At 43.9% G+C, this 21130-nt stretch overlaps 1 protein-coding gene across 1 annotated transcript in view; it reads left to right on the top strand.

Moving 5' to 3' along the window:
• Window positions 1–21130, top strand: part of LOC142790462 (glutamate receptor U1-like) — a 29439-nt gene that overhangs the window by 6355 nt on the left and 1954 nt on the right. The window contains exons 5-6 of the mRNA XM_075885302.1: window positions 6635–6852; window positions 16510–16799. Coding sequence (XP_075741417.1) covers window positions 6635–6852; window positions 16510–16799 — 508 coding nt within the window. The remainder of the gene's footprint in view (window positions 1–6634; window positions 6853–16509; window positions 16800–21130) is intronic.

Raw genomic sequence — 21130 nt, 5'->3', positions numbered from 1 at the left:
AGTGAGCCCCGTAACTGTCTGCTTCAGTGAGCGACACCTCAACAGTAGCTCACACGGTATGGGGTAAAGGAGAGATTAAAAGGATATTAATAAAGGTGTAGAGAGAGAGAGAACAAGTATGCCAGAGAGCGACGACATATCGAGGGGACAGGAGAGATAGGAAAGATGGAAACACGGTCACAGGAGTCCGAGGACGGGGCACAACTTGCGAGAGCTCTTGTCGGCGTCAGGAGATGGGGTAGAGCAAGTCCAGTCGGTCAGAGCTACACTGTCGCCACCGGTCTGCTTCGAACTGCGTAGTATTTTTGGCTGCAGCCACCGTGTTGTTAAGGCATTGCTGAGAAGGTCATTGGCTCTAGCATGTATTATATCCTTCAATGCGTGTTGAGAAACGCATGTGCGGTGTATATTGAAGAAAAAGAAGTTTTTGAACGCCGGGCACATCGTCTTCTGTGGTGTGGAGGAATGTACGTACAGCTTTGTGAACGCTGCTCGTGTCACGGCCGGGGAAGATTGAGTGGCCGCGCTCGTGCAAAGCGGGAAACCTCACCTTTGACTGCACGGCGTCTGCACAGTGGCATCCAACATAATTCGTGATTCTTCTAGCTCAGCAAGCAAACAGTTAGAGTAAATAACTGCTACTACGACTATAGCAGTACCTGTTCACTATCGAATTCAATATAACCGCAGTAGAAATCGCCAGCGACAAAACATAAAACACCAGAGAACGATGACATGGGCTGACTGCGTGGGCATCCACCCCAAAAATGCAGTTATGACGGATGCCGCATGGCGACGCCATCATTTGTGAAAGTTGCGAATTCATTGATACCTTATTGCGCACTGCTAAAACATGAACAATTGGGATGGAAGACTAGACGAACACAACCACTTGTGTCCATCTAGTCTTCCATCCTAAGTGTTCATCTTTTAGCAGTGTGCAATGAGGTAACAATGAATACCCTATGTAATGAGTACGAGCATTTTACGACCCACTCGTTACGCAGTTCCAATTGTATGACGGCTTGTTGTTATTTTACTGTTCTAAAAGGCTTTTCACATCAATTAACGCTATTACTTTCCCCGCATGAAGCCTGACTATAAGGTCAGTTTGTAACAAGTTTGCAACCACCGGCGCAGCTTAGTATTATAAAACCTGGCTGCAACGCAGGAAACCCGGTTTGATTCCTGCTGTAACGTCGGCTTGTTTTATTTATTTCGTTTTTTATTTCGTGCAATGGGGGTTACGAACCCCAGCGGCGCCGAATTCTGGCGCCAGACAGCAATGGCACCATAATCAGCCCCTGTTGTGGTCTCACAGTAGCTTTCACTGTTAAGCTGGGGGCGAGAATTGTCAAAAACAAACTAAAAAACCAAAAAATCTATATGTATAGAGCTAAAACTGTGTATCTACAGACTCGCAATATAACTAGTGTGGGCTTTTCCTTGCGGCTCTACAAAACTATGTCACCATCGCCACTCAAACAGATTACAAGCACGGCCATTTTGTGACTGCTGGAGTTCGGTGTGCGTTTCAGGTATACTTAACGTACAGCCGTCAGCACGCACCTTTCATACGAACGGTCCGCCGCGTGTCCTGCAGCACTTTGACTGACGCTGACAGCACGCACGTTTCGGTTCTGTCGCCAAGATGCTAACCATACATGCCGACATACTATCCAAGCCCACCGAGGTACTAAAAAGCGTAGCCCTTCGCGGCTGGCATCAATCAAACTAGACTTGGTCATGCATCGAAGAGTTCGTGTTAAAGGCGCTGACGGCTGTATCTTTAAATCAGTTGGCTTAGTTTGACGATGCTAGAAACAAAGAGTTGTTCTACGCAATTGACAAGTAATTGGACTACGGAAAGCATAGAGCACGTTAATTGTTGTCTTTAAACGTAGATCACTCATGCTTACGTAAACTGAAATAAATTAAGGCGGATAAAATTATCACTTTACAAAAGTGGGATCTGACCACGCAGCCTTTGAATTAGAAGGTTGTGGAGTCCTCATACATTGTGATTACACGTCTGAGCATCGCACTGTCACCACAAAGCGCCCCGAAGTGAGAGACACCCTGCTGACATTCTTTTTGGTAGCGCAAAAAATAAAAACGCAGTCACAGGAGAAGACACGTAAACATGGCGGCTGTTTGACATTAATTTTTTTTTACCGCAAAGGATTAGACAAAACACTGAGCTTACAGTCCCCAGGTTGCCGCTAGTGACTGCGTTTCGCCAAATTGGGGAATTCACCTGTGGCAACTAAAATTTACAACTAGCGACATGACAAAAATTTTTCTGATTTCAGGCTTACATCTCGGCTGAGTTTGGCATTCTATACTCAGTGTCGTCAAAACGAATGAATGATAACGTTTTTTTTTCTAATTTTCGTACCTTAGGACCCACCAGTAGGCGGTGCACTTCATGCGGAATTCAGTACATCAGTGTGATACCTAGATTCTTGAAACAGTGGTGCACCGGTTTGTCCACCAGCAACGAGCCAGCAGAGTTTAGGTCAGCGGACTGCTTCGTGTTCCACGAGGTAGTGGTGTTAATTTAAGTTATTTAGGTGCTTTTAGAGCTTGAAGCTTTTTTGGAGGTTCGCATCTGAAGTGGGAAGATGACGTTTAAGCCACATGTTTCAATCAGTGCTCCAACTGTTCTGAATTGCATGTTGACGTTGTCACTGCTGTATTACCCGGAGGGGTAATGTATATAGTATATAGGGTTTATATTTGCTATTAACATACTTTTCTGGTCAGAGAAGGAGCCGGATTTTTCGGGGCAGCCTTTAGAAACTTCCCCGATGCAGATGCTTAGAGTAAAGTTACCACATGAAAAGCATGGTGTGGGCATTGCGACAGTTACGACGTACTTTCGTATTTATTTCTGTTGTTTCATATTTAGGTTCTTCAATAATGGAGCACATAAGTACACCGCAATGAAATTCTCAAAATCTGCAAGAAGGCAACGCACGCCGATTTTCTGTTGTTGTAGCGATTGCTTCGCCCGGCATTCTCTACAATTGAAACCACCTCAAACTTTTGTTATCAGGCGCTAGCATTAAGGGACGCTGCTGGGGAATGCATGTCCTTTATCAGCGCTTCCATGGTGAAGCGGGTGATGCGAAGGACATTAGAAGAACGTCAATATAACTTAGGGTTATGGACGGTACTGTACTCACAGGCTTATTCCTAATCAGCATTTTTTATCTACTAGGAACGCCACACCTATAGGGTGGAGATATTTTTTGTTAAATTTGAAAAAAATGGTGATTTTCGGCGACATTTTGCTCATCGTTTGGCGAAGTTTACTCGAAAGTCAGTGGTGACCCTGGCACGCACAACAGCACACTTTTGAGGGCTCGTTTTTTTTGTATCTGCGTCTGTACTTCATTGCGATAAAAAAATGAATCCCAGATTTCACAAGCAACTACTCACTGATTTTACGTATCTGAAGTTGAATTGACGAACCTGTTTCGTTGCTGCCGTGATCAGGTGTCTGTTCCGCCACTTCGTCTATGGATATAGCTAGCATCAACCTTCGTAGAATAATTCGCTTGCGATTGCGTATACTGTAACAACTTTTACAGCAAAGGCACATCCTTCTCCGATACAGGATTTTCCAAATCCTCTTCTAGTGAAGCGAACGTCACGAACTGAATCATAAAGTGCTGATCTTCATTAGATTAACGTAACGAAGGTGCACCTCCAGACTCGTTTGAATGAAAAGCAACGCAAAAGAAGCGTCACAACAATATCACAATTTATATGGTGCGTCAAAAATCCTCCAAACACGTAATAGTCACCGTATGTATTCTCCCGTTAAGCTTACAGTCGAATAAGCTACAGCAGCAGGGGATGGGCTGCTGTGAAATAACACGCGGGCTGTCACGTCACCTCAGCTTGTTATGTGAATGAAATACCCGCTTGGCTGATTATTGCATCTCTGTTGCCTTAGTGAGATGATAAGGCCACGCAAGCTTCCGTGCACTACACTGAACTGTCTTGCTCTCAATCTTTTTATGTACTGGATTGATCCACGGTTTAATGCTACGGACCGTTGCGCTATCTGATTAAACGGCTGCCTCTATGGCAACCATCTCCATAGAGAGGATTGAAAGCCTTTTTTTCCTGATATTGTAGGTTCTAGATATCTTCAGTGTGCACGTGCACTCGCAACATGCCACAAAGTGCTTGTAAAGGCACAAAAAAAGCATCATATGACTTCTTTTATGTTCATTTACTTATTTATAAAATACTGCCGGGCGAAACAGGGGCCCAAGCAGGAAGGGCGAAATGACACAAACAAAGCAAATAAAGGCTGAGAGATCGCATACTCAGCAACAAAATAACACTGGCATGTGTACAAAAGAAACTGCAGCAAAAAATGAGGCAAAAACTACATAAATTTTTTTAAAGTGGTACGTCAATGTGAAGCAACAAAAGTAGAAACATCAAACAAAAAGTTTTCACACACTGAAATTAGACAATGTGGCAAAAGCACGTCAAACATATATACACAAAGAGGCATGAGTGACATTGGCTTTTTAAATTAAGGATCAAGGAACAGAAGGATAACATATAATGAAGCTATAAAAATTGGTACATCATGGTCAGAAGTTCAAATAGTAACATGTTCTAAGAAATCATCGTTATGTAAGGGGGGAAATGGTAGGTTGTTCCAGTCGGTGATAGTCCTTGGGAAGGAGGAATATTTGAAAAGATTAGTGCGTGTCCGATAGGGTGTTAGAGAGTCAGCATGACGGTGCCGTGTTGTTCGAGCAGTAAGCGACAATAAATAAGGACTTGGGTTTACGGCAAAAAGTTTATTTTGCAGTGCAAACAGGAATTTTAGTCGGTATTTTTCTGCGCAGGAGTAGTGTTTGAATGCTATTCTGCATCATTAAATTAGAAGGAGAGTCACTATTACGATATTTAGAAAAAATTAACCTGACAGTTTTACACTGAATCATTTCCAGTCTGTTGATATTAATTTTTGTGTACGGCTCCAAGACAACGCTGGCGCATTCGAGTCTAGGTCAAATTAGTGATGTATAAGCCGTTAACCTTGTACTAGAGGGTGCATCCTTTAGTTCGGCGGACTAAATTGTCCGGTGACGTGAGTACAAGTGGCACCTGCATTGAGTAGTACCCATCTGGCAGAAAGAAAAAATAGGGAAGGACAAAAAGGACAATTCGCTTTGCTACCCTACTTTGGGGAGATTGGAAAAGGGGAAATACAGATACAAAAAACAGTAAAGAGACGGCCGGGTGCGCGTATGCAAACAGGAAATTTTTTTAATGAAAGTGCTGAGTGGGAGTGTCGCTGCCCTATTAAATCAGGTGTCAGGAAGATGACTTATTCAGTAATAGTAAGCCAGATATTTGAAAAAATAATTAGCGCGTAAATTGAATCCCGTGAAAAATCAATATTTTTATGGGTGAATCAAATTGAATTGAAGATTAAAGGTACGCTGCTGAATCCAAGTTGCAATGACTGCAAAGGGTAAATAGAAACCATGTGAATAAAATGTCAAAAACAACTTAAAGTGAACCTATTGTTTATTACCAGCCTGCTGACTAGTTTTCAGCAAGTAGAACTAGTCGTGATGTCTAAGCGATAGGAAAAGAACATGCAGACGAAGGCAAAAATGAAACGACCGCACGCGTCAAAGCTAATGTAAGGGTGCCCCACGGGGGTGTAAAATTTACGTTCGACTTTCCTCGTCCTTGCTTAAAGTATATACTTATATGTAAATTTATTATTTTCTGTGTCGGAAAATGAAGCCGCTGTGGCTACAAGATCTTAGTTACTAGGAGTACACGTAGAGACGAGCACGTAGTTTAGTATTATTGAATTAGTTTTTACCGCAAAGGCTGTTATGAGATCAAAACAAGGGCCGTTTTGGAAGCCGTAGTTGTCCGCCGCCGGAGTCTGTAGCCACTATAACACAAATAAAAACTAAGTAAATACAAATACACCAAGGGCAAATTGGAATTCATACACTGGCCCCCTGCGTGCCAGTAAGGCCTCCTACCACTCAGCCACACCGGTTCTTAAATTTCCATTGTGAACTGTCCTTAGGCACGCGTCATGTCGGGAAGGCAATATAGGTAATAAGAGTAATAAAGCATTTCAGAGCTACAAAGAAACAACCAGGCGTCAATCTGAATTTTGTAACGATTTGGTTGTCCAAAACGCCCAACGTATTAAAAATACCAGTTATATTTCTTAATCGTCATCACCGACAGTATCAAAAAATTTCCCTAATGTTGCTGCAAGTGTATAACGGGTACAACGTTTCTCCGGAGAATGACGAAAAATGGCATAGTCAATTAGTATGAGCTACAAAAAAGGGGAACAAAAACAAAGATGCATCCTTCTCGCACAAACATTGGGCTGATTGATGACATAGTGGGTACCCTGCAAGTGTGCTTGCAGCAGTTACCCAAACAGTGTTTAAAAAGGCTCTAGAAAGGCTGCTCTTTTAGCTTTCGCTATCCCTGTAGAGCATGTTCCGTGAAGGCCTGGCTTTTTTTACTGAATATATGAGATAATTAGACTTTATCAAGCAACGTTGATCTGTTAATCTTAAGCAGTGCATTTGTTTTACGCGCTACTTTGCAGGCACGATGCGCCCCGTGCGGGATGCTTTGAGCCGTGTGCTCTTTGCCGTGTGGTGGCTCGCCGTCCTCGTACTGATGAATTCATTCCAAGGAAATATGAAAGCCAGCATGAGCGTCAAGACACCGACCGAGCGCCTGGAGACATTCCGTGATGTCGCTGACAGGCCACACATTAAACCCATCATCATTCGGGGAACGACGTTCGAGCATCAGTTTCAGGTACTGCTCCATACGTTATTTCATAGGAGTGTCGAAAGAACTAGATCAATACACATTGCTTTTAAAGAACAAAAAAAATTGTAGCGTTTGAAAACTGCGCGTGAAGCAATTGATAATATGATTTGTGTTTTTCTATAAATCTTCGCTTTGGCACTTGACAGCCTATAAAGGGTGTTAAAATACATACCAACTCTTGAGGAAAAAGAAGAAGCAAAAGATGGAGGTTTGCGGTGTGAAATTGGAAAATAGGGGGTGTGTGCGGATGCCGATGTTTCGACAAGTGGACTCGTAGCCTTGAAAAAGCCATGCTCATTTGGCGAGTCGTCAGCTGCAGCATTCACCCCTCGTTTACCAAGTCTTCATCCCAAATCCTGAGTGTTTATAGATCGCGGCCACTTTGGGTTTTGTCTGAGACTAATGTACTACAAAACTCTCAATTTAGCTTGTTCAGGTTACACTGGAGCGTCTATATTGATTCAAACAGTCGATATGAAGGCATACCTATTGATAACTACTGGCACGCAGCCAAGCATTGAGCTAAAGGTTTGGTGCGGCTGGTTTGTAGAAAAAGTTGAAGAACTTGACTACTTTTCGAAGATTTCACATTAAGAGCCAGGAAAATATAGAATAAGATGAACGCTCAATAAAATAAATGCATTCAGCTTAACTTTGAATGACCGAAGAATGTGCATGCGCGAATAGCGTGTTTTTGTAAATAAAGTACCGAAGTAGATGATGCACTCTTTTTCTAAGTCTAGAGACTGTGATGGGACTGTAATGACGAAACTAAGCGAGTTAGTAGTTCACGGGTATGGTGTACTGGAATAGGGCACTGTCGTCTGCCGCCGAAAACGTCGCTGTCTTTGCGATGACGTTCAGCGGGGCTAGAACCCACCGTTTCCCTTTTTCGCCCTTTGTCGACACCCGCTAAAGTAAATTATGCCAAGCAATGGTCTCTGAGATTGCGTCCTGGCGCGTTTCTCTCCAGCTGTGCCAGTCGCACAGAAAAAGCGTAATATCCGAGGTGGCCGTGGCCTGCTGGTAATTCGCACCTCGGCACTCGCCGCAAAGGGTCGAACAGGCTGACGCGCTGTTGCCCCGGCATGCATGAGATGAGGAAAACAATGTTTTGCGCTTCTATGTAACTTTTCAACGATGTAAAAGTAATCACGTTGTGGTCCGCGAGAGGCCAAGTGCATGCTAAGACCTATTTATTCTCAAACGTGCTTTATTTGTACTGTAGACATGCGCCTCCTGTAACTGCTAAGTATGGTGCGTTTTCAGCACGTGCGAATCTCTTGAAGAATCGCTCTTCTATGTGCGAACATCTCATACAATATCTGTAGGCGATCAAATAGTAAAATAATGTGTGATGATAGGATGAATATAGGTTTCACCAATGAAGATTAGCCCAGCTCCCACCCAAACCAAGAAGGCTGCCATATTACTCAAATAGAGATATTTCATGCCTAGATAAAAAGCCAGGCCTGTGCGGTAGGCGCAGCACAGTCACTGCGAAAGCTAGAAGAGCGCCTTTCAGAGCCTTTTCAAAACACTCATTGGGTAACTACTGCAAGAACACTTGCGTGATACCCACTAGGGCATTATCAATAAACTTTTGGGTAGTAGGCCGGCATTCGCTATGCGATTTTTTGTCATTTTTCTGAGAAGCGTGGTATCCGCTAAACACTTACAAGGAATTATGTGCCAATCGTCCATGCAGTGGCTGACGACGACGAGGAATTAAGGCTGAAGTGGGTATGTGCCACAGTTAGTAGGGGAACAAGAACAAGACTTTGTGATGGGTTGGAGCATTGGACGGCCCACTCGTTACGCTATTCCCATAGTGCGACGACTAGTTGTTTTTTCGCAGTTGTAAAAAACAAAAAGTCTATGAAGTCGTATTAACGTGATTGATTTCCCGACATCAAGCACGCCTAAGACAAATTCACAAGCACCGGTGTAGCTGAGTGGTAGAATACTGGGCTGGCACCCAGCGGACCCGGGTTGGAGCCACACTGCCATTGGTGTTAGGTCATGCCTGCCTAAGGCAAGTTTGACAAGTTAAGAGCAGCGGCCTAACTCAATGGTAAAATTATAGGCTGGTACCTAGAGGACCCGGGTTCAAGCCCCACTGCGTCATTGGTGCAAGGTTTTTTTTTTGATTACGCACGATGTGTTTACGGACACGGGTGGCGGCGGCGGTGGTGGGCGACAACATTCAATGGCGCGTGACGCGAAAACTGATCTCATTACAGTTTTCGCTGTAAAAGTGTTATACTACTAGAAAAGAATTGATACATCTCTTGCAATGCTTTATATATGATCCGCCGCCGTGGTCTACTGGTTATGGCATTGGACTGATTGTAATGAAAAAAGCATAATACTACCAGAGAGGAATTGATACATTCTTACAATGATTCATATAAGCGTCGCCGGTGTGTCTACTGGTAATGGCATTAGACTGCGATACCTAAGTTCGCCGAATCAAATTGCGGCTGCGGTGGCTGTATCTTCAATGGAGGTGAAAATGTGTGAGGCCCGTATACTTAGATTAGGTGCACGTTAAAGGACACCAGATGGTCGAAATTTGCAGAGCCCTCTACGGCGCCTCTCAAAATCATATCGTGGTTTTGCATGCGCCTGCACAAAGACCTATTGCTTCTTCCAGGGCTAGTGAAATAAAATGTTATTTAATGAAATCTATTAATATTATTATTATTATTATTATTATTATTATTATTATTATTAAATTGCTACGGTATGAGCCGGGCTGTAGTATGTGCCGGGGAGGTAGAAGAGGAAGACGACGTTGTCTGGTGCGGCCTGAGGACTAAAGCTTGTCGTTCACCAAACCGGCACTTCTTAGAGTTCAAAATCAAGCCAGTCTTTCCGACACAGTCTAGGCTTAAACGGACGTTGTGCTCTTTGAAGGTACGCTAAAAATGACGACGTCATCCAGATAGCATAAGCACACCTCCCATTTAAGACCACGAAGGACGGAGTCCATAAACCTTTCAAAAGTGGCAGGGGCGTTGCAAAGCCCAAACGGCACCACATTGAATTGGTACAGTCCATCAGGCGTCACGAATGCGGTCTTCTCCTTGTCTGAAGCATGCATAGGTATCTGCCAATATCCTGATTGTAGGTCTATTGAAGAAAAGCACGAAGCCGAGTGTAAGCAGTCAATAACATCGTCAATTCTAGGCAGCGGATATACATCTTTTTTGGTCACGGCGTTGAGTCTTCTGTAATTAACGCAGAATCGCCAGGCACCATCTTTTTTCTTAACCAAGATGACCGGTGCTGCCCACGGGCTACACGACTCTTCAATGACACCCTTCTTCAGCATTTCCTGAACCTGGTGGGCAATAACTTTTCGTTCTGATGACGACACTCGGTAAGGCTTTTATCGAATCGGATGGGCAGTGCTGGTGTCAATTCCATGGTGAGCGCGAGAACATGGTAAACGTAGTGGCCTCTCTTCTTGGCAAAAGTCAAACACAGAAGCATGTCGCCTCAACAGATGGCGTAATGTTTGCTGCTCGTGTGACCGCAAAGTGGCGCTACTCATGCCTTGGATCTGCGACTCGTAAGAGCAACTGCGCTTGCCAGAGACTGTACCTTTCTCGCTTTCATCGTTGTTAACGACTGCTACAGAACATTCAGTGGAATCATCAAAGACGCCAAGCTTCATTCCTCGAGGGAGCGCAACCGGCATTGGCGAACAGTTCAGTGCCCACAGAAAGGTTGCTCCTTCATCAAGATACCAAACAACGAGGGACGAGTATGCCTTTCTTAGCACATTGAACGATGGCAGGTTCAACGATGGCGTCAAAAGATGTGGCAGATTCTGGGGCGAACACCGCAACGAACCTCATTGACCAAGGCGGAACTGTCAGCTCATCGGAAACAATCAGAGCATCCTTCGCGGCCTCCGGCGCCTCATCGACGAGGGCAGGAACAATGTCACCGCTGACGGAAAGTTCACCGCTTCTACAGTCGACGAAAGCGCCACATCCTTGGAGAAAGTCAAGAGCGAGAATCACATCGTGGGTACATTGTTGCAGCACAAGAAACTCTGTTGGGAACACCTTTCCTGCCAATAAGACATTGACGGCACAAACTCCGACAGGATGAAGTACTTCCCCACCAACACCACGAAACCTTGTTGATTCGCCCCAGGTAAACATAACTTTGCGGCCAATGGGACTTTTGAAAGAAAGACTCATAACTGATATCGTAGCACCAGTGTCCACCAAAGCACTTGTACAAAAGCCATCTATTTCCACACGTATCTTGTTCTTGGACATTATAACTGGCGGAGGCATCTGAGGCAAATCCTGTTCTGCGACCTAACCTCCATCGGTCGCGCTGGCTAGTTTCCCGGTGGCGGCGGTGATGACAGGCGTCGACCCGGCGAAGGGGAACGATGCAGTTGGCCAGATGGAGGCGTCAAACTACGGTCAGAAGCGGGAGAACTGCCACGGCGATTTCCCCGCCGTGAGGTACTTCTGGAATAGGCGAGTCAATGACCGTTGTTGTGACCAGTGCCCGGTGGCGGAAACTCTGATGGGGAACAATATCGGGATGTTGGCTCTCTCTGTTGACGACAGAACCGAGCTATATGCCCGGCGATACCGCAACGGTAGCACACAGGGGCTTGGCGGTATGCATTGTACTCCTGGAAGGCATTGCGCCGACTTGGTGGTGGCACGGGTGCATCTTCGTTCGTGTCGTAATAGGTGTTGGCTGGCTGATGGGGGTAACTGAAGCGGTCTTCATACCTCGGCAGCAGGTAGTCATTGCGCTGTGACTTCGGTGGTGAGGGTGGCCTGTAGTTGCAGTCATTATTATATTATGATTATAAAAATATTTTGTATTATATAGTTGTTGTTGTGACGATGATTTATATATGGAAAATTGAGAGGTTGCCATGATTTTTTTCGTAAACTGGGCCGAAAGAAATCAAGCAAGAATAAATATACTGGTCTTAATTGCATTGAAAAGATCCGGGTGCTGATTGGCACATCCCACGTACAGTGAAAATTGATGCTATGCGAAACACGAATGAGAAATTTTGATACGTCCATTCAAAATCACCACAACGTTACCAGGTGGAGGTAAATGATGCCGTATGTGACTTCCGTGTCACGATTATGATGTTTGAATGTGTTGTTTACCTATGTCATCTATTCACGTCACGTTATACCAAATTAAGTATATGTGGAGCTAACCAAACGGACGCGAGCACGCTATGAGCGTGGTATGTTGTCACTTTCTTAGATGACACGCGTGTCAGGATTATTATGTTTGCACCAGTCACATATTTCGTCATCCACTGACGTCAGGTAACATCCAATTTGGTATAAGTGGAGCTAGCACAAAGAGGATTAAAAACATTGCTGGAGTGGAAGTCATAGCCTAGGAGGGAAGCCGTGCCTCTTGCAAGATGGCTGCTGCGGCGGCCATCGTACTAGGGGCATGATAAAGTATCACCATTCAGCGAATAAGAACAGAGCGTTTCTCTCGCACGCCCAACGAGTGTAATGTGGAAACTTTTTTGGGTCACATAGTGCTCCAAGTGCGTCTTAGTGTTACTAGTTTTCCTTAGTGAACCTCTGATTGGAGGTAAAGTACTTGAGAAATTCAGTCACTCATACTTGTTTTTGTATGCTATCTCCTCGGGAACAACTGTCTTTTAATATAAACTAACGTAGAATTAACACAAACATATCAAAGCGACTTGATTTCTAAGTGGGCACTATAAAAAAAAAACATAGTTTCGCCATCGTGGCAGTGGCAAAAGATGGCTTCACTTTTGCTGGTGAGGCATTGCGGGAGCTTGCATTACAGCAATTTTTTTAATCCTCTTTGAGCTAGCAAAACGGCCGCGAGCGCATCATGAAGGGCCCAAAATACTCCAAGATAGCGTTGACGCGCGCGCACGCTGGGCACAGCGACGCAACTTGAGCAAAACGCGAGCACTCTTTAGTCTGATGGCAGGAGCGACCATCGTCCATCGGCACGGCCCGACGGCAACCAGCACGAAATGCGACATACTGAATTTCCCACCGATGCGTTACCGAGACAACGCTGTGTCTCCATTTTTTTTTGTGACGGATGGACGCCGGACGCGATGAAACGCGCATGCGTTAAAGCAACGCAGCGTGGCGCGTGCCTGTGAGCATATAGCAGGACCGGTGCCTGGCTTGGCAACGCCGGCGTGACGCAACGAAATGGGTGCCGGCGAGCACGCGCACCACGTCACGTCGAAATGTATTGGCGCCTTGACTGTGACGTGTAGTCATGTTCTCACATGACACGCATCTCATGATTATCATGCTTGCACCAATCACATACCTTCGTCATTCATTGGCGTCACGTAATGTCAAATTTGGATTATGGGAATCTAGCGAAACAACTGCTAGCGCATCATCAGTGTGGCGCATAGTCATGTTGTTACACAACACGCATGTCATGATTATCATGTTTGGATGTATCGTTTACCAATGTCGTCCATTCGCGTCACGTAATACCGAGTTTGGCACATGTAAGGCTAGCGAAATGGTCACGAGCGCATCATGAGCGTAGCATTTATTCATGTTTTTACATGACATGCATTTCATTTTTATCATGTTTGCACCAGTATTATACCTTCGTCACCATTCACGTCCCGCATTATCAAATTCAGTATAAGTGATGCTAAAGCGAAATGGCCACCAGCGCATCATGAGTGTGGAATGTTGACATGTTGTTACATGACACGCATCTCATGGTTATCATGTTTGCACCTGTTACATACATTCGTCATCTATTCACGTACTGTAACACCAAATTTTGTATATGTGGCGCTAGTGAAACGGCCGCGAGCGCATCTTGAGCGGGGCTAGTAATCATGTTGTTACATGACACGCATGGCATGATTTTCATGTTAGGGTCTGTCGAATGTGTTCGCCATGCAATCATGTCATACCATACAAGTTTTGCAACATGCCATGTGAACAAAACCACTGCAAGAGCTGCAGGACCATGAAATGTAAATTATGACAGTCATGATATACATGACATGATTTTCATGTCATGACCAGTAAAGTATGTTCTTAATACAGTCATGTTATGTCATATTAGGTTTGGTATTGATACAATTATCGGAATGGCCAGGAGAGCTTAAAGTCCTAGGCGGCCAGATAGATAGATAGATAGATAGATAGATAGATAGATAGATAGATAGATAGATAGATAGATAGATAGATAGATAGATAGATACATAGACAGATAGATAGATAGATAGATAGATAGATAGATAGATAGATAGATAGATAGATAGATAGATACGCTCAAAGTCACTGAAGTTCGCTAAGAAATGCTTCGACTTTAAAATATGATTATGAACTCTGACATGCCAAGCGCTCTGGATTATGCCGCAGGCTTCTCTGCCATCGGATTTCTCGGTTCACACGTCCTCTCGTGGTAGCCGGGCGCTTGAGGCGTATTAAATTTGTTTACTGTGGCGTGCGGCGATTATGACGGCCGCAGAAGAACCCGCCGGTGCGCAGTCTCAGAGGTAATCAGTAAGTTGATATTCGATGTTTCCGAGATGGGCAGTAGTATTTGCCGTGCTGGTAGTGCGTGTAGCTGGAAAACTCATCTGTTCATCAAGACGCGTCAGCGAATTCGTCGGTGCAGAATTTTTCGAGGCAGCTTTACGAAGTGGTTTTTTCAGACTGATTGGCATTACGGCTTTCTCTTATACAATAAGTCCGGGTCCCCGAATACATAGTGGTGCATTTGGCTGCATTCCGGCACTTTGGCACCTTTTTGACGAGTAAATGTCTTGAGAACGCTCCCGTCACCTCGCTCAAGCCGGCCTTCGCTACAGTGACACAGCAAGTTACAACTGCTGGATACATGAAAACCAATTCCACAAGACACTACTTCACTTCATACACAACACCGGCCTATCAGCACACATTTCACAAAAATATTATGCCTTAAAGACAAGTCTTTGTCGCAATAAAAAATTGTTTTGAGAAATAGAGCATTATTTGTCATTGAGTGTTATATTGCTACGGGGAGTATTTTTCGAAGGATGGTGAATTGGTACGAAAGTGGGATCACAGTGTACTGGGCGCACAGAACGCCAGCCAACAGGCCAACACTGACGGAGCCCCACAATACCAACGTAGTCGTCTTCTTTCATTAGGTTGCCGTTTCGGCGTCTTCCGTCATTACGGTTTTCACCCTTACGGCTCGTTCATGTCGACTTACAGTTCACTCGTTTTTGCTAGAAGGTACTGAAGGTCCATAAATGATTGTGTTTTCCAAAATTTACTGATACATCTCCTCTGGCCTTTCTAGTACCGACTCCAAAATCTTTTACTGCATGGTCTCCTGCCTGCTTCTTCCTAACCTTGCAGTTAAAGTTACCCATCAGTTTAGTTTACTGTTATTTTATTTCAGTCATTGCCAATTCCACGTCTTCGTAGAAACTTTGAACTAGTGCGTTCTAATTGGTGGATGTAGCGTAGTCTTGAACCACATTCATCTTGTATCTCTTTTTAGGATTAATTACAATAGCTGGCACCCTTTCATTATTGCTTTAAAACTCCTCTGTTACCATCTACTTTTCTGTGGATAAGGAAACCTACCCAAGTTCTCATTTGTTAACGAAGCCACTATAGCAAAGGTCGTGCCCATTCTGTAGCACTGTATAAGCCTCATCTGTCCTCCTAACCTCACGTAGCCCTATTACATCCCACGTAACACCATCTACACCCTCGAATAGTACAGCTAGATTTCACTCACTAGAAAATGTTCTAGCGTTTAACATTGCCAAGTTTAGGTCCCAATGATGGCCTCTCTGGATCCAGAGATTCTTAGCACTCTCTGCTGCGTCACAGTTGTGACCGCCGCCGTGGACAGTTGCTTCGCAGTGGCTGGAGCTGAGGGCCGAGGGTCATTTGGGGTATCTATTAAGCCGCACCCCAAACTTATTTAATGCAATTCCATCATCAAGCAAACAAATTTTTCTTAGTTCTTGTGGGGAATTGCGCCGAACCTCTTTTGCGCAAGGCTGATACTCTAACTTTCACGCCATTAGATGACATACTGTTAGAAGAGCAAAAATAACATACGCTACACCCACGTGGGCTTCCTTGTGTCTTGGTATTTGCTAAACGCGGGTTAGGAAAAACAAAAAGAGCATTTACCTTATCTTCCTTTGTTCATTTATTCCGTTGACATGACTTGAGTGTTTTCGTCATTGCAAACTATATGTTGCTTGCTCCGTCTATATACAAAAATTTATATGCTGTTTCACGTTCTGTTGTGAGTCAGCATCATTTCCGTCTGAAAAAAAAATTGCGTATATCTAGATTCCCATATAATTTTGGATTTACTTGTACAGCTTGCTCCAATTTTCAGATTTATGTTGTTATGCCAAAATTGTCTATAGTTGAAATGATCATTTGCACTTATGTAGTGTTTGTTTTTGGCTGTCAAGTAAACGAAGGATAATTTTGTCAAGCTTCTAGACAGCATCTTTTAGTTCTTGCCCTCCCGCTCGCATTGTTATAGACATTGTCTTGAATGCGAAATAAATGAAGTGATTGATGGTGATTGAACTTCACTGGCATGTGGTCTGCGGTTTCCCAGGTGTCTCCAGAACCAGAGTTACGGAAGATTCTGTCCAGGGCACGTCGTCAGCAATCGATTCTGCCAGCTTCAGTCGTTTTCACACGCCAGACCTTCGACGAGATGATCGCCGAACGCTCAATAATTTTCATGGAAGACAACGTTATGCAAAACTACATTGCCGCTCTGTACCCGCAGAAGCCAGGGCTCGGGCTCATCTACCCTTCCAAGCAGCACACCATATCTGCTCAATTCTGCATGCTTATGCGGAACTCTCTTGAGCCCAGAGTCATGAAACTGTTTCACGCAAGGTGAGGCTCAGAAATGGTGCATTTCCAGATGCTGCTGCGGTTTCCCAAGCAGCCGCACATCAGAAAATTTGATACAATATATATGTCTTTCTATGAAGCATAACACCATTCTATACGACGATCACTGAAAGAATAATTCTAATCAGACCGAAGCAAGTCAGGAAATTGTATGTCTCCTTAACTTGTGTGCCCTGATTAATGACGAGAGAATGTGGTTCCTACTCCTCATAATTGTGATAATGACTAAGGATTAACAGGTAGCATAAGGTCAGAGTATTCTTAGCATCTAACATTCAGTATAACATGAATAATAAGAATTTATTTATTATCAACATTTCAATGTACGTGTTTTGGTTGACACACAGTACCTGGCTTAGTTTGTGTTTGCTCCTTACAGAATGTGCTTTTGTTGGGGAATCTGCACAAAAACTGACCTGCCTAAATCGCTATTCATTTGAGTCTAACGCAAATCTCGCATATTATACTAAACAATACTTGCTTTGATGTCTCGGTAATGGAAATAGCGATACACCATTTCCTGTAGGCACCATGATGGAGGTACAACACACCCACTGAATATCTAAGTTACATCTAAGATATATGCATGTTCTTTTCTGTCGAGCCCTATTTATAAGTTGATACCAGAATAAAACAAGCATCGACAAATATTGAATTATAGGAGAGAATAAACTAAACAGAGGAGGCGAAATGCGTAGGGTTATTTTGTAGGCACATATGTTTGATAGGCTGCCCATGTATAATGAAAGAATGAAATGTGTTTATTATACTGCTAAATAAATAAGTAACACTTTTCTTCATATCATCGTCTGTAAACAATGACATGGAAATTCTAGCATTTTAAAACATTTCATTGCTCTATTTCAAGCGAACTTCTAGTTTAGTTGAACAAAAATATTTCATGTAGTGCCCTTGCTGACTTCAAATATCATCACGAAGGAAGGTCAACAATCTTCGTACGCAACATTATGTGAATTACTTTACAAATCAAAGCATGGGATAGTAGTAGGCACTGAGATACAGATACGAGCACAATAGAAGCCAAAGAGATAGATAGGGGCTGGCTGACACTTGCACTTCATTTGAATAGTGCGCAGGGATTTCCTCAGGAGAAGGGAGGGGGGAAGAGACTGTTGCATTGATCGCTTTAATAATAAGTCAATGTATGGGGCAGACGTCGATGTATGGAAGTAATTGCTAATGAATTGAATGAAATGAATGAAATACTAATGACTCGCGTAATGCATGTTGTGAGTGATTTCACTTGTTGCTTCTAAATATGGTGTATGACTATGCCACATGCGGTAGAGGCTAGGTTTTGATTAATTAGGGTCGCAATTGTGAAATTGCACTGATAATTTTGTAACGACAGTGACGGGCGGTCAAACCTATCACACCGTGAGAACAAGGAACACAGTATAACTTAGCGAAACATGTCTATGCATCTTCTATATTGTGGGTCTCAAACCATCCTCAGGCTGCGGGCTGTATATAGTCACACACTTTAGTCCCGCATGAGCGAGGGCGACGAACTAGCAGGGGGAAGCAGAGGCGGGGGGGGGATGTTTTGCTACAAGTTGTTCACGAACGTTTCTATTTAAAAAAAAAAAATGTCAGGTCATTTCTGGAAACGCGGCATCAGAATTCTAGCAACGTGTCAATTCCAACCTCCAAAATGAATAAAACTTGCACACAAATTCCAAAATATGGTTTTTCTTTCACGGTAATATATCAACCACACAAATATACCCAAAAAAAAAAAAGAATATCGTAGATTAGTCATTTCTGTGTTGCATGGGAACATAATTGTTGGCATATAAAGAATTCCGGGGCGAAGACAGCCACATGCATGCCACGTGTTTGAGACCCTTCTTTTAGAGAGTCAGTGATCCTCTAGCCAAATTAAAAAAAAATGAAGAAGATCAAAACCCTTGATGTAGGTGTGTGGTAGTGGCAGTCTCACCTCGCCGTTCGTGTTCTATAATGCATTCCGGGATTAATGTTTGTATGCATGGCCGAGGGAGATCTCAGACGCCGCGTAAAAGAAGCCCGTCGCGGAGATTTGCTCCACCAGATGCTGCAGCGATTTCAGCTGCTCACAAGAAAACTGTCTACTCATTCAATAAACTCATTCAACTATTTTCATCATCTCGGCAGGTAATGAGCTCCTGTATTCAATGAACTTGTGCTTTGACAATATATCTACCCAATATAAATCCTAACTAGAACTGAAATAAACGTCTTTGATAGTTCTCTGTATGGCTGTGTGAAATTGTAAGAAGATTCTCCAGCCAAGATTGATTTTTGTCGTGAAGAAAGCTTTGAGCGACCGTACAGCCACCCAGGCACCAGTTCAAAGAGTGGCTGCGCGGCCGTTGCTCAGTCCACGGCTCTTGTCAATGCGTTGCTTTCTCAATCAGTCTTAAATTTCGCTTACATACATGATCGGCATCAGCACTATACAAATTTTATAGAATCAAAGAAAGCGTTTTGGCTTAGGGGTTAAGACACACGCTTTCGAAGAACGATGCCTAGGTTCAAATACAAGTAGCAGTTTGAAATTTTCTTGCTGTTGTTTCTTTATGGCTGACACGTACCATGCTACGCAACAGAAAGACGAGCGGATCTACCAATGTACAGTTTGGTCGCTCTGTCGTCACATAAATGCATGCGTACAAAACATTAATGGTGCACCGAAGTAACATGTTGTAAGATCTAGTAGGGCCACTGTCCATAATTTCAGCAGACCAAATATAAGAAAATACGCGAACGCAACGGAACATACATAAACAGGTCAAACGCTAGACGTCAATTTCCACTGCCAAAAGCAAACTACTAGTCAAACTTACCGCTATGACCGATCAGCGTTCGAGAGTTTTTATAACATCAGGATAGCGGACCTGGAAACTTCCCTTTTGCTAAAAGCACTTCATTCAAGTAACGGCGAAAGACTCGGACTGCCAGTAATGAAGAGAGTTGTAAGACATCTGCGGAACACTCCAAGTAGAGTTGTCCATTTAAAGCGTAGCTGTACGCGATGCCGTTATAAAATAGTGAGTGATATCCACACCTCACGGCCCCTATCCGTGCCGGAAAATTTTGACACCATGGGAATGCTGGCGCCATCTGTCGCACTACCGTAGAAATCAGAAGGGCCTTGGCTATGTTAGCTCTGGAGAAGCTTGATAGCACAAAGAGTGATCATCGTGCGGTAAAAATTAGTTATCAGGCACTACGTAGTCTAGAAATTGGATTTTTTTATTCTTTGAGGGTTTTGCGAGCGGCTGGTTTGTTCAATAACATAGTGTCAGATGAGCGCAGAAAACGGGACAATGGTGAGCGGGGCTTTTGTGAGCTCTTCATCCCATTTTATGCGTTGTAATGCCCCCATTGTTTTTTATGCAGGTTTTCAATGCCCGAATAGTCTATTCTAAAAGCAAATGCCTGCAGTTGACGACGATGGGCAAACATTATTGCGACTGCATATGCGCCATTTTTACGCTCGAGTTATGTTTTTGTAATACTTCTGTAATGTGTTTATATTGTTTTTGTTTGCTGCCACGTACACTACTCCCAGATAACGCTGCCGCTACTACCCCACTTCCAATTCAACCCGCGCTCCCTAACATTGTCGTCTTTTTCCACCAGATGAAAAGGGTTGGTTGAATGGTACGCTCTCTAACATTGCTGCACAGTTGATCTTTCATTGAGCTGTACAATCGGAGACTGGGCTTCTCGCAAGGAATAACGTGTAGTGGCGTGCGAGGAACACCGTATGCCACATTGATCTTCTCAATCAGTTGTCTTGTTAACCCCCTTCCCCCCCTACCCTTGAACGTTTATTCACGTGACGTAGTGTTGGACTTCCTCCGCGACCGGCCCACCTTTGACCAAGTGACAGCGGTGTGTGATGACGTCATCATGTGACGTCATGATACATGCCATCACAATGAACACACGCGATGAAATCATAGTTGCATCCCTGAACTTGGTGACATATGACCTCATAATGAACACACAAGTTGAAGTTACAGTTGCGTCTCTAAATCCGGTGACTTATGACGTTTGATGTCATGATATGATTGCGTCGCAGCAATGCGCTCAGATCTCTGCACACTGTCTGTTCTCGAAGAACATGGGAGGGGTTTTGTGGACGGCCCACGAAAGTCCCCCGGAACTCTCGTAAAGCTTCGAACTGTCTTGCAAAGTGCCACAGAGGCCAGCGCTAGCGTTAACGCTGAGGGCTCAGGCCTTCAGACAGCACCTAGGTCTGGGTCATAAAGGGTGTGTGCAAAAGAAAACTGAAAACGCCG

This window comes from Rhipicephalus microplus, chromosome 2 (genome assembly GCF_043290135.1).
Source record: "Rhipicephalus microplus isolate Deutch F79 chromosome 2, USDA_Rmic, whole genome shotgun sequence".
NCBI classification, from domain to species: Eukaryota; Metazoa; Arthropoda; class Arachnida; order Ixodida; family Ixodidae; genus Rhipicephalus; species Rhipicephalus microplus.
This window is presented reverse-complemented; position numbering and strand designations above follow the sequence as displayed.